We start from the raw sequence: 14084 nt of genomic DNA on the forward strand, positions 1-14084 counted from the left end.
CCTGCAGCGTTCTCTGGTGATGGGTCTCGTACAATCCTCTGCTTCCCTCTCAAAGTCTATCACAGGATGGGCTGAGGTACATTTTGTACCAGCAGATGCAATTGTGTTACCAGCATACTCATCCAAATAATTTAATAAAATACCTCGTTATCCCAGTTGCAACTGAGCAACCCCCATTTTGAGGCGCAATTACAGCACACGTGTATGAATTCATTCTTCTGATTCTTCTTTCAAAAATGCAACTGTTAGGATTTTGGGGGCAAATGCTGGTTAAGTTTATATGGATTCATGAAAAGTTTCGTATCTCTTCTAAGGTTTTCTAACATTTGAAATATACAATGCTAGAAAATAAGCAGAAGTAACAAAAAGACTGGATTAATGTAGCTATTGAAGTCTGGCTATTGAGAGATACTTAGCTGCCTTCAAGTATTTTGTATCCCAGTCAGTCAGTAATAGACCATTTTTCTGTTAGTATGTTGTTGTTCTTTTTCCTAACTGTGGAAGAAATGAAAAGCATTTGTTGGCTGAAAATCTCATCATTTGTTGATAACCTCTACAACTCTACAACTCTACTGCTCTACAACTGCTCCCTCTTCATGGGGAGGAAATTTTGGGATGGTTACTTACTTAAGTTAATGTTGTGTAGCTTTGACAGTGTTAACAAATAACGACGATAGATTTAAAATGTTAAAATTATGCTTCTTTTATGGAAATAAGAATGGAGAAAATCTAACTGTATTTTAATAGCTTTTTAGAATGTTGTACTTAAAATACTTCCTAATAATTATTTTTTTAATTATTATAGCGTATACAAACTGGTATCTTAAAAGCATTTAATAATCCAACAACTAAAACAGCAGATGAAGAAACTAGAAGAAAAGTAAAAGGTATGCAACACGTTATTGAATCAGTTTTAAAAATGCACAAGTTTTTAAATACCATTTTCTTCAAAATTGGCTATTGTTAAATAGCAATCCCAAAGCACTTTAGTGTTAAAATATTTTTATTATGTATTATTCTAGTGCCACCTAGTGCATATCTAAAGTATAGTTTATTATGTACTAACTTACGTATTTATATCCAGAATAAAGGCTGTATTAATAATGCCTTTTGTAATGATACATAGAATTTAGTTTTGTTTTCTAAAAGAGTCTGCTGAATATTCGGGTTTGTTACATAGCCACAATTATTGTAGTACTCACAGAGGCCACTTTCCATAAGCAAAAATGATTTCTATCAGCTGACTGATACTGTGAGCAGTCTAAATGTGATTACAAAGCCAAAATTGGAAGCTGTTCAAAAGAATGCATGGGTTGTTTTTTTTCCCAAAACAATAGGTTTAAAATTATTTTTTTCTTTTGTGTATATGCAAAAAGCTGGTTTGTTTTTTTCTTTAAGTCTAATGATTAACTTTCCTAAATCTGCACCAGTTAAGACATAGAACAGGTTTTTTGTCTTTTCTTTTTGTTTTCTGTTTATTTAGTTAGTTTTATATTTTTTTTATTATTTAGTTTTGAAGACTATATATTATGTATTAAAAAGAAAACAGATTTTATTTAAAGGCTTCTTGAGAGATACTGTATGATTATTTTGTTATTGTAGGTGGGGAAGGGAAGTATAAGGGGATTGTATAACTAAATAACCGAGATGTTTTAAAATGTTGGAATACAGTATATGATATATTAGTTACTATGTTGTGTTCAACAAGTTTTGAATAAGTATAAAAATTGCTTTCACAATAAATCTTAGAATTTTGTTGTACTTATAGTGTGGCGTGGATCTGTTATTTTTCACATTTAAAAAAGACAATGTTTTTTCAGCATATGGAAGAGAGGGTGTGAAGATGAACTTCATAGATAGGATCTTTGTTGGTGAATTGACTAGCACTGTCATGTGTGAGGAATGTGAAAATGTAGGTATTTTGGAATTTGGTTTCATGTGGAATAGATCACATACTGGTTTGATTACATTGCCTTGAAAGTATAAAATTGTATTGTCAATTTTATACTTGTTTGTTTGTTTGTAAAAGCAAGACTATTGAAAGTTTCTCATTTAAAATGACTTAACTTCTTCCTTTAAAGCATTATCCTCCATAAACCTAAGAAGAGGGGGCTCCTTTGAATTCAAAACAGATTCAAAGACTGGGCTTCATTTTTCATCTGATTTAGGGCTGGAGGTTCCAAATTCTTTAATCATCTGGGTTATACTTCAATTTTTATGTGATATTTCTGAAACGCCTACCTATCTTAAAATATAAATCCTCCTGCCTACTCTTTTGGGTTATACCTGAAAATTGGGAATTACTTACTTTGAATTAATATGAGTGGGGAAATGCTAAAATTATTATTTTTTCTTGAAGTATTTTTGAGAATTAACGTAATATCTCTAATGAAGAGCATATTCCTTTCATAATTAATATTACTGACATTTCATCATAAATGCTTTCCATGATCCTTATCATTTTCTTTAACTTTGGAAGAGAAAAATCTTATTTGCATGACTTTTTTAATTGAATGCTACATTTGTGTTTGGTTTAAAACATTATATTTCATATCGTAGAGATTAAGTAAATCAATCAGTCTGAGTACTTAAGCACAGTTCTGCAGTGCCAGGTAAACTTTCCTGTGTGTGATGTGCAGATTACACTTCAATGTGCTACTAGAATCAATGAAGAACTTCAGCTATATACAAAATAGACATAGTATATATTTTGTGCATATTATTTATTTTTGCTGGATTCTTATATTCTGCCTGCACAGGACTCGGTACTCGCTAGCTGTAGCTGTATGAGGACAAGTTTAGCAGTCGCTTGCCTTTGTCTGCATTGGCGAGGATGTTTCTGACTAGTGCTTGTTCGTGCAAAGTCACTCTCTAGAGGAACCCCAATCTGAATATCGCTCATCGGTCAGCGAGTCAACGTAGTTAAAGTAGTTTTAATCTAATTTATTGTTTTACTGGAACCTAAACCATGCTGAGTCCCTCACACAACAGGTAAACATAAGCTTTTTGCTAAGAGGACCCTACAGTCCGTATCTAATGTTACAGGTGGAAGATAGGGTCATAAATACAAGAGAAGGGCAAGGGCAACAATGACAGTAATTGAGGGCATGACTGTGTTCAGTAATTTGCGTGCACATCTTGATGTTATTTTTAAAGGCTTTGTTTTTCACAGTCTTTCCAGAGGTAAGATAAGTCAGTTTTGGAAGGAGTTTGAGAACGGCAAGGGAGAGAGCTTAAGAAACAGGCTTGGACGGGACGTTGTAGCCATAAAGGCAGATGTGAAGTGCTGTGAGAGAATGTCTTTAGGTATGATTTACCAGATATTTCCAGTTTCAGCTTAGATTTTATATGGTTTATAGAAGGGAAAATAAAACTGCAGAACAGACAATAAGTTATTTTGCTAAAAAAAAAAAAAAAGCCTCTTTTCCCCAGTAATTGGCTTTATTTTAACAATTACTAGTGTATGTTATGTTATAAATGTTTCTAGTAAAACTTTTAGCTGTAACCAATAAGCCTGATGTAATCTTTTCTGGGAGCGTCAGGCTAGAACCTGTCATCTAACTGTCATTAACCAGTTCTTGCTGCTGAACAGTGTACAAGATCAAATGCCTGCACAGATATGTCCAGCATCAGGAAATGCTTAAAAGTTAGTTTTTTTATAAAATTCCACTGGATTTGCTGCTTCTGCTGTCCAAAAAGTTGTGATCCATCTAGACGGCCCACGTGACTTGAAAATCTGTCTGTAGCTCACAGAAACTGAGCACCACAGTGCTTCTAGTTTGTGCCTAGATAAATGACCTTGCCCTTTATGTCTGGGTGCTGAAATTATTAGAAAGAAAACCAGAGCTAATTTAAAATTGAAAAAAAAAAAAAAAAGCTTGTGGGAAGTTCTTCATTGTAGTTTGATGCATCTTGAAACTAATTAGCATGTTGCATAGTTTGATAATAATTTGATTAAAAAAAAGAGGAGGTATGCGCTAAACCTATATATCGTTCTTTGCATTTAATATGCTTTTTCTCTTTTTCTTCAAGATTTCAACAGTAAAAGAACCTTTCATTGATCTTTCACTTCCTATAATAGAGGAGAGGGTAAGATACAGAATGTATAATAGTTATTGTTTCCAGTGGATTGCTTTTACATACATTTATGAAGATGTCTCTGTATGTGTATATACACAGTTTCGATTTCAAGCCGAAAAATGCACGCTTGTGTATAAATACATGTACTCTCATACTGTCTGTTTGTTATATGGCTTTTTTATTTGTATTTATATACATGTATACAGATAGAGATATATGGTTCTATAATTCTAATGTAATATGTGCATATATTTTTCAATTAGTCCAAACTTAGAACAAATGACTTAGTTATTTACAGCATATGTAGGTCTGAGATTAGTTTCATTTAACAGTGCTTTTGGCACATAGATGGTTTATAAAATTATTTTTAAAGGTCCAAAAAGTTAGATTCTAGCCTATTGGTTTGCATGTAGGGAACTGAATTGTACCTAAGGGATAAGTCAGTGTGAAAATAGACTTTAAATTTGTTTATTCTGGTGTTTTGGCATAAATAGTTTGCAGTATGTCTCCATTAGCTGCAGAGGAACTGCATTACTTTTAAGACATATGCTCTGTTTTTGTGGGACTTGAGGTTTTCATTTAGGATTAAAGGGATGGATTGGGAGTGGTTCTTCCCCTACGCTGCCTGTATTCACATACATTTAAGGGAGAGAATTTAGTGTAATATTTAATCCTGTATGAGACGTACTTGTCTTCAAATACCAGTTTTGTTCATAATAATGTAGGTTACTATTTTCTAAAGACTATATTCGTCTTTCCCATGTGTTGCAAGAGAATAAAAAATTGGCATATATCCTTTCTTAATTTCCTGTCTAATTTCTTAGGTTGCAAAACCCGTGCCTTTGGGAAGAACAAGTAAAGGTAAAAGTGTACAAGAAGCAGATCTGGGTCAGTGTAACTGTTCTTCCATCAGTACACTGAATAATCAGCCTAAAGTTGTCAAGAAACACACTCTAACAAAAGATAAGGTAAGAACCTAAATACCCTCACTAGCCAGTCATCTTGAGTTTATTCTGAAGTTTCAAGGGTTACAGGGTGTGAATATTGACACCTATAAATGTTCTTTTTAAATATATATGTATTACTAGCAGATTAGCTTTAAAATATTTAGATCATTATTAGAAGCGTGACAAATGATGGCCATTGGGAACCACTCAGTTTTCAGTTATGGGGTTTCATTTGTAAGGAAAAAAATATGCAAGTTAATTTCAATTCATGTTAGTTTAGGTTTTCTTTCCGGCTTTTCTTTTATTATACCATTAGTTTTTTTTTCTGGCTGCACTCACATGAATCATAATGCTGGCCAAGAGAGCAGGCAGGTCTGCGTTAGAGCCATCGGAGGGATTGGCTGACAGTGGGCACAACAAAAATAGTATCGTCAGTAGAGACTCGTGGAGGCTGGGAGCGTGATTTCCGTGAAGCACTTGGCCTTCAGTAACCCCAGGGCTGGGGAGGTCAGCCCAGCCAGTCTCCAGTGCAGCCTCCTAACACAGTCCTTCCTGAGCGAAATACGCCAGCCTAACAGAGTTATCTGTGTAGTTCACAGATTCAAAGAAATCTGTAACAAGTATTGTGCACATACATTATTATTAATGAAAGTTAGAAAAGCTCTCAGTGATTATTGACGTTCTGTTTTTTTAATAAGCCTTATAATCCATATAGGATTTTGTGGACAAATAGAATCTATCTTAGAAGAGACATGGGAAATTCCAAAATAGGGTGAATAATAGTATTAATACTGATGCATACAAATGTGGTTACTGAATGGTTTTCAAAATTAAGAAAGAAAATATGGTGTGGATTCAATAAACTAGTCTAGACAAATAATATAAAGGAGGCAACAGCTCTGCTTTCAGTAAGAACAGGTAAAGTGATCTGCAAGGTAAGTCTGTCTAACTGGTGAGGCTTTGTGATTCTGTGCTTCCTCTCCATCTTTTTGGACTTTTTTTTTTACTTTATTCTTCTTTTGAATTATTTTAGTGTAAGATGTCTGTTGGTTCTGCAGTAGAACTTCAAATCCAAAACAAGCAGTTGTTGAATTCAGTTAGCACATGTTGGTATTCTGTGACTTCTGTTAATCAATTTATAAGTTTGCTACAGAAAGTGGGGTAGTCCAGTAAGTGGTTTTACAGGTAACAGAGTATCTGAACAGAGGTTGTTATGCTTTCCTCCTAAAATGGGGACCTTCACAATTTTAAGAATTCTTTGACTGCTGTTTGTGTAATACCCCCAGATAGTAGCAGGAACTTCGCACGAGTTCCTCTCCCTCTTCTCCATTTATAAAGAAAGAAAACACAACTGAAACAAGAAATTGTCATAGTTGATATGTGTTTGGGGTTTTTAATAATTTTTAATTTTATTCTTTTTTTGCTAAATTGTCCTCTTGCTTTTAGCTTGAGGACTTCAGTTATGAAGGAGAATGTTTATTGTAACTTTAAGCCCAGTTTAGGAAAACATTGAGGAATATTATTTGCCTTTTACATTGACTTCATTTGGACTTAAGTTCTTCCTTAAAGCTTAAAACTGAGTAAGAGCTGAAGGTTCTTCAAGAACTGAGCCTTGGTGTATATTTAAGGAATAGTCTGGACGAAGGTCTTACATGTCTGCAAGATAGGCACGTAACTGTAGTGCCGAATGTGTTGGTCCTTGTGACCTGGAGTGGGATCTGACACTTCCAAGATTTACCTCTATGTGTAACAAAGACAGTCCAGAAGTCCTCTCTACTAAATGAGAATCTACCTTGCAAAGGTTTTCAACTGAAAGAGGGTAGATAAAGACTAAGGAGGAAATTCTTCACTCAGAGGGTGGTGGGGCACTGGCACAGGCTGCCCAGAGAAGCTGTGGATGCCCCATCCCTGGAGGTGCTCAAGGCCAGGCTGGATGGGGCTTTGGGCAACCTGGGCTGGTGGGAGGTGTCCCTGCCCATGGCAGGAGTTTGGAACTAGATGGTGTTTAAAGGTCTCTTCGAACCCATTCCATGATTCTAAAGATAGTAGGAAGTCCTAAACATAAAGTCATGTCTATAATTATACGCTTGCTGCTACTTAGGCACATGACCAAGTCTGCAGAAGGTATTTCTGTCCACTTAGTTTCGCTGTTATGGAAGTAACCCATGAAAGTTACTTTCTGTAGTTTGTTCTGTGTAGGCAATGATATGTGTCAGTTGTGTTGTGTTTGTCTGCTCCCCACCCTTTTTTTTTTTTTTTTTTTCCCCTTTACAGGTATTTTCTTAGTGCCAGTAAGATTTAAATTTGTGTGCCTAGTATCAGAGTGAGTCCTACTTGAAGGGTGTGTGCTCTGTTGGGGACTGCAAACACTCTTCTGAATCAGGTCCTAACACAATAAATGTGAAGAAAAAATAACAATAAACATAGGAGATGAGAGTGAGACAGAAATGAGACAGAAGAGAATGAAACAGAAGTATATAAAATAAATGTTTTGGAAACAAATGAAAAGATGGAAAGAAGGAAGTGCAGAGATCAACTGTCATAGGAGAAAAGACATAAAACTTTAATTGTTGAGGTTAATGGAAACTCCCACTGGCATCATTGGAATTTTGATCAAACTCGGATTAAGGAAACAGCAATGAGGAAGGAAAACTGCTCATTTCTTTTGGAAAGAAGCCAAAGAAAGAAAAGAATCATGGATACTTGTAAATAATCTAAAGTTATGGCAGCTTTAAGTATTTTTTTTTGATATATAGTAGTAGTTTTCTCTGGCAGCAACATTTTTTGTTCTTGCTATCTGTCATGGTAAAAATAAACACTTCAGACACAGTAAAATATACAAATTAACAAACCATACTGCTAGGGATGGTTTATTTAGTTCTAAGATTAGTGCCTACAAAGGGAGAAGAAGGTTCTTGTCAGCTAAGGCCTCTCATGGAAGGTTAGCTTAAACTTGAGAACCTTTGAGACGCTTAAGTTAGATTAAATGATACCATTTCAAATGTGCCATCCACAGCTGTCACAAAGTGAATGCAATTAGTTGGAGGAAGTATTGATCCCACAGTAAGTATAATGCTCTTAGCTGACGGGTGTGTAGGTTTCCAATCCTGTATTAGTTTAACCAGATCTTAAGGAGATCAAGTGGCTTAAGCATGTGAAAGATGGAGAAGATAAAGTATTAGGTTTAAATTGCTTTGAATTTGTTGTGTTTCAATAGTTATGTTAGATCACAGCTCTGTTTTCTGTTTCTCCCCTGTGTTACTAAAATAATAATGCCATCATTTACAGAATCAGTTGAACCAGGAGAGAAGGCTTGCCAGAAAAGCTTCCTCTAATGAAGAAGAAAGAAGTCCTATTATCATGGAGGAAAAAACCAAAACGCATGAGCTGGAAGGTAGCTCTGGCATGCTATACCCCAAAGACCCAACTGCTGAATCTGCTGTGAACGGGAGTCAGACTGAGGGCAGCGAGAAGGAAGCCAGCCGCTCAGAAAGCAGCTTTGATGCAGACAGTGAAGCCTCTGAAAGTGAAAGTGCATCTAAGCAATCAGCTTTTAGCTCATCCAGCAACATCTCCGCTTTGCATGTCAACCACATCAATGTTAAAATGCCGCACACCAAACCAAGTGACAGTAACGATGAGGTGATTTCCAGTGCCATATCCAAACTCAGCTTCTGTGATACTATAAATGAAGATGAAAAATCAAGCCGTGGTGATTCAGGTTTATTGAATAATCCCATGTTCTCTGTAGACAAGTCTTCACTATCCCAGAACCCTCAAAATGCTTTTCAGACGCTTTCCCAGACCTATATAACTAGCTCGAAGGAATGTTCTGTTCAGTCCTGCCTTTACCAATTTACCTCTGTAGAGCTGCTAATGGGGAACAACAAGCTTTTATGTGAGAGCTGTACAGAAAGGAAACAGAAGTATCAGAAGAAAACCAACTCCACAGGTAATTCGCTAGTATCCAAATACGGATATGTACAAGATTTCCTCTCAGAACCTGTGCAACCACTGATGTTTCATTGCTCCAGCATGGGCTTCCCCCTTGTGGCTGAACAGAAAACGTCTCCCCAGGCAGAAATTGCTTGTAACAACTTAAAACTTCATCCTGCAAATATTAAAACATAATAGTAGGTGTAATTTAGAATTTATTTTGCATCTTTTGTTTATTTCTGTCCAAGATAAGTCATTTAAAGATTACCATAAACTGAATAGGCTCCTCATTTGATACTAATCTTTTCTGCTGTTTATGTGTGCTTTACAATCCTGGAAGCTTTGAAATAAATGCCGTAATATTCAGCTCTAGCAACGTAAGTACTAAGGGAAGTCATGTAATTAAGTAGGTGAGGGGCAAAAAAAGGACACTTCTAATGAAGAAGAAGGGATTATTATGCATGATTAAATTCAGAAAAAATCTAAATCAAAGAAAAAGTAATGATCATTTATCAGACATTGGACTAACAGGACTGTGTAATTAATATTTTGGTTCAATGGGCACAGTGAAAAAATGGAAATTAAATTCAGTTTACAATCATTAATTTTTTCCTCCTAAAACAAAAGTCTTAAGAAGTCACCTACTTGTACCTGAAACACTACATTCTACCTCAGTTGAAATAGTTTGCCTTGGGCATGTGTAAAACAAGCCAATTAATTGTTTTTTTAGGGGAAAAAATATGCTGGTGGCATGTTCTCTGTTTACTCTATGGCTAACCATGGAGCTACTTTTGGGAAGAGACCCCCATTCAGTTCACCGTGCACCACAGGCAGGTTCCATATCGTGCATGCTCAAGCGAGCAGGTTGTGGGGTGTCCTGAAATGAATACCCTCCCTTCAGACTTTCTCAGAGATGAGCACAAAGCATGTGCTTGCCATGAAGAATGGAAGATTAATCTCTAGCTTAGTGGCTAGGACACTGGCTTAGTTGAAGAGACCTGTACTTTGCATTTCCTGTTCCAGTGATCATCTGTCTGTTTATTTCAGGTGAAATGCTTTTACCAGGGAAGTTGGGCATTATGGTAGCAGACACCGTATTTCAGTGCGCACTCTGACCTAGCAGATACTTCCAGCTTTTGGTCAGGTTTGCATTGAATGGGTTAAAATAATGGTCAGATTTGGTATGTGATGTTTCTTGAAAGCAAGAAGAATGAGAAAATATTTTTTAGCTACTCCACAAAACTTCCTTTGGAAAATATATACATGTGCAAAGTCATTGCAACACAGATCTATTCAGTCAGAAATTTGAAAAATATGTAAATTGTGTGCCTGCCCTCACTTTACAAATTAATGTTTTAATATTCATAAATACAGAAAGGAAAGTGGAAGGTGTCTACACAAACGCTCGGAAACAGCTGCTGATTTCTTCAGTTCCTGCTATTCTTATTCTGCATCTGAAAAGATTCCACCAGGTAAAAGGCCCCAAACCTCTTGTATATTCCTCTGCCACAGTGGTGGCTGAGCAACTATTTAAGTGTCATTGTGCATACTTAATGTTCCCTTTTTATACGAAGGAGTGGTAGAACCACTGTTTATTTCTGTTGGGAAACTTGCTTGTGGTTTTTTGAATCTCTGATACCTTCAGAATGCATTTAGCCATTCAGATGTATCCAGAGAAGCCTCTTAGGTGTCTGCCATGCTTATGGTAGCATGCACTGTATTCAAAGCATAACAAAGAATTTCAGTAAGTTACAATCTTGTTCTTGGTTTTGGTTTATTTTAATAGTATAGTAATACGCATCAGCTTTAAAAAGCTTCCTCATAAAAGTATTTATCTTACAGTCTTTCTTTTCTTTCTTATTTTTTAAGGCTGGTTTGAGTCTAAGGAAAGTGAATAGGCATGTGGATTTCCCACTGATTTTGGATTTAGCACCGTTTTGTTCTGCTTCTTGTAAGGTACGCATTTCAAGTCTGTATTTTTGTTGTACTTTCACAGTTATTGTCCTGAACGCAAATTAAATTGGATTGATGATGATGATGATGATTATTCCTTCCTTTCCCAGAGAAATTTTAGACTGAATGTTTTCTAGTAGTGCGCTGAAATCAGAATCTTAGCTGACTGAAATTCCATTCGTATCAATGAATAGCACTGGTGTTACCTAGTAGTAGTTAAGCTATGCTGCCCTGGTGGTTTTAGTGTATCTAACTGCATTAAGGACTGCTACCATGCTGCTTCCATGGTAACTGTATTCAATTATTAGACTCTTAAGTCTAAGATGTGTTTCACCACTGGAAATGCTGTAGATATCTCTCTGCTTCTTTCAAAGTAATACTCATACTGTTGAAAACTAATTAAGATATCTGTAAAATTCTTGGTGAAATAATTAATCTTTATTTTCTGTGTTTCTGGGAATACAGAACGTTACAGATGGTGCACGAGTGCTATATAGTCTTTATGGAATAGTGGAGCACAGTGGGTCAATGAGAGGTGGTCATTATGCTGCATATGTGAAAGTCAGGACACCCTCCAAGAAATTACTAGAGCATATTTCTACCACTAAGAATGTTCTAGGTACGTACAAGACAACCTCCACTGTGTGTGAGTAAAGCCTAAGCAATCACTGGCTACAGCTTCTTTTTGTCACAGGGATATAGAATTGTTTTAGCTCAGAATATGATATTATTTTTAGGGCCCCTCATGTCAGTTCTTCTTTTTTGGTTACACACAGTGTATGACCTGCTTCTATATTAAAACCACACATGGCTGAGTAAAAAATGGAATTTTAGTTCAGTTATTAAGCAGAGAATTGATGGAAAGTGCTCCTCTTTTTTCTAGTCAAAATAATACATTCAGATGAATGGCACTGCCCTCTAATATGTCATTATTTGCAGATTTGGTGTTTGAAAATGTTCTAGCACAAAAGCTGAATCCAGAACAATTTAAATTAGATTTTCTATATTTTTGATATCTTACCTATCTTATATTTGTTAGGATTTGATTTTTTTTAATGCTTAAAAATCTGGAATACTCTGATTTAATGTGAACAGCAAGAAAACTTTCCATGGAGGATAGGTGTTTTTTTGTAGGGGTTCTCTTGGTATTTTGCATTACAGTTCTTTTTAATACGTTTTGGTCAAGTAGAATGAAATAAGGTTCTAGAATAGAACCTGTTGATGAGTGATTTGTTGGAGGCAATGTTGAGTTGTCAGAGCAAAGTAAATGTATTTGCTATTCACCTTCCTGGAGGAGCAAGAGCCAAGCAGATACTTGTCTATCCTGTGGTAGCATTTTGCATTTGAAGCTCATCTCCCAGAAGGACAAATATTTTATATTGTTTTCGAAATGAGTCTCCCTCAGTCCTAGGCTTCCCATGCAGTAATTACTAGAACTGATTAGATCCTTTCAGTGTTCGTAATGTCACAATGGCCAGCTTTCGAAATGTGATTTTTTTTCTGTCAGAACTGGTTGTGTGTCTTCCTGTTAGAATTCAGTAAGCTGTACTTCAGTGTCTTAGGCTTTGTGAATAAATATCAAAAAGGTGACGGCAGTGTACATTTATAAGCACTGTCTTCCACCAATTTCTCTTATGGTGTTCTTGGACTTGTACATTTCAAACTATAAATACTGGACTGCATCTAAGTCATGAGTTATTCTTGTAGGTTAGAAGTAATTTTTTTGTGTTTTGAATCGTCCTTTTATTTGTTCAATGAGGATGTGAAAGACAAGAAACATGACTGCTTTTGCTGTTGCATTTCAGGTTTAAAAGAAGCTGTGGGCGCATCATCAGGACAGTGGGTGTATGTTAGTGATGCCCATGTTCAGATGGTTCCGGAATCAAGAGTACTAAATGCACAAGCATATCTGCTTTTTTATGAAAGGTTGTTACTATAATTCTCAACAGTTTAAATTAGAAAAAAAAATGGTTGTGGTTATTTAGTTTATCTTATTTAAAGCTGCAGTGGTAAGAGTACCTGTAAATATTGTGCCTTTATCTTGTAGAGAATTTATCATATGTTGACTCTGAAGTTCAGTCAAGCTATTATAAATATCTGAATATCTGAATCTTTTGAAATATGCACTTTGCCATACATTTTAAATTCCTGGATTCATTAAAATGCAGTACAGTTAGAATGTAAGATAATGTCCTATCCTAGTGAGGTCAGTGGAAAGTTTGGTTCTTGATTTTAATGAAGATAAGCTTTCACCCGTAGTTCTAGAACAGGTGAGAATAAAAATGCTGATAGTATTAAGTGCCTGGATTTGCTGCTGTACAGTAACAATATAAAGTATTTCAACTTCTTTGTGATTTAGTCCAGATCCTTCCCATCGCTGGGTTGGATGTCTGCTGTTAGGCTTTCTGCAAACAAGTACATGTCAAAGCATGTAGCTCGCAGATGTAGTAATTGGAAAGCAGTGTTTCCAGAACAGAGTAACCACAAATGTCTTTGGGTAATGCTGCAGCACGCTTTCCCAGTGTATTGTTGGGAACTGACTGGGAAAATGTGACAGAGAACCCTCAGATACTCAATACCCGTTCAGCTGTCTCCAGCGGGCACTGGTATAGCCATGTGCTCCTGTTTTGATGTAAATATATACTGTGGTGTACATGTATATATCCTCAGAGATAAATACATATATATATATATATGCACACCATAAATCCATCAATATATACTGTCATTTTGCCTACTAGGATAGGAAAGAGAATTGCAAATACTTCTGTATTTAGTAAATTTTCAAATTCATAATTATGACACATGTACAGCATATAACAAGCTCGTGTATGAATATATATGGAATTTAAGTGTAACTGGGTAATTCTGTTACTTTTGGTTCCAAACATGAATTTATCTGTTCCTGAATACTTTTCTCACAGGAGTAATAAACTATAAATTATTTTTGCACTGTGTGTGTGAGTTGGACAGTAAATAATGACTTTTGCCTTCTGATGCATGTCTGGACTTCCCTTTGCCCTCAGTGGAGGACAGCATGTCTGCTACTGGCAGAACGTGCTCCCGTAGTCTGACTCCTGTTCACATTTTGACTGCCCCATTTGTAATGTTTACTTCTCTTGGAAATTGCCCATTTCCATCCCTGATAGTAATAGATACATTTTAAGG

At 35.9% G+C, this 14084-nt stretch overlaps 1 protein-coding gene across 4 annotated transcripts in view; it reads left to right on the plus strand.

Annotated features, from left to right (window-relative positions):
* Window positions 1-13868, plus strand: part of USP45 (ubiquitin specific peptidase 45) — a 54816-nt gene extending 40948 nt beyond the window's left edge. The window contains exons 10-18 of one of the 4 annotated variants that reach the window (XM_066994489.1): window positions 806-887; window positions 1821-1912; window positions 4033-4089; window positions 4905-5048; window positions 8316-8979; window positions 10338-10435; window positions 10833-10919; window positions 11382-11535; window positions 12722-13868. In XM_066994489.1, the coding sequence (XP_066850590.1) occupies window positions 806-887; window positions 1821-1912; window positions 4033-4089; window positions 4905-5048; window positions 8316-8979; window positions 10338-10435; window positions 10833-10919; window positions 11382-11535; window positions 12722-12855 (1512 nt within the window). In that variant the 3' untranslated portion in view covers window positions 12856-13868. Of the gene's footprint in view, window positions 1-805; window positions 888-1820; window positions 1913-3172; window positions 3307-4032; window positions 4090-4904; window positions 5049-8315; window positions 8980-10337; window positions 10436-10832; window positions 10920-11381; window positions 11536-12721 lie in introns of those variants that run through there. The other 3 variants (XR_010830441.1, XR_010830442.1, XM_066994490.1) reach the window with 3 other exon arrangements.
* The last annotated feature ends 216 nt before the right edge of the window (window positions 13869-14084 follow it).

The sequence above is a fragment of the Anser cygnoides genome, chromosome 3 (genome assembly GCF_040182565.1).
Source record: "Anser cygnoides isolate HZ-2024a breed goose chromosome 3, Taihu_goose_T2T_genome, whole genome shotgun sequence".
Taxonomy (NCBI): Eukaryota; Metazoa; Chordata; class Aves; order Anseriformes; family Anatidae; genus Anser; species Anser cygnoides.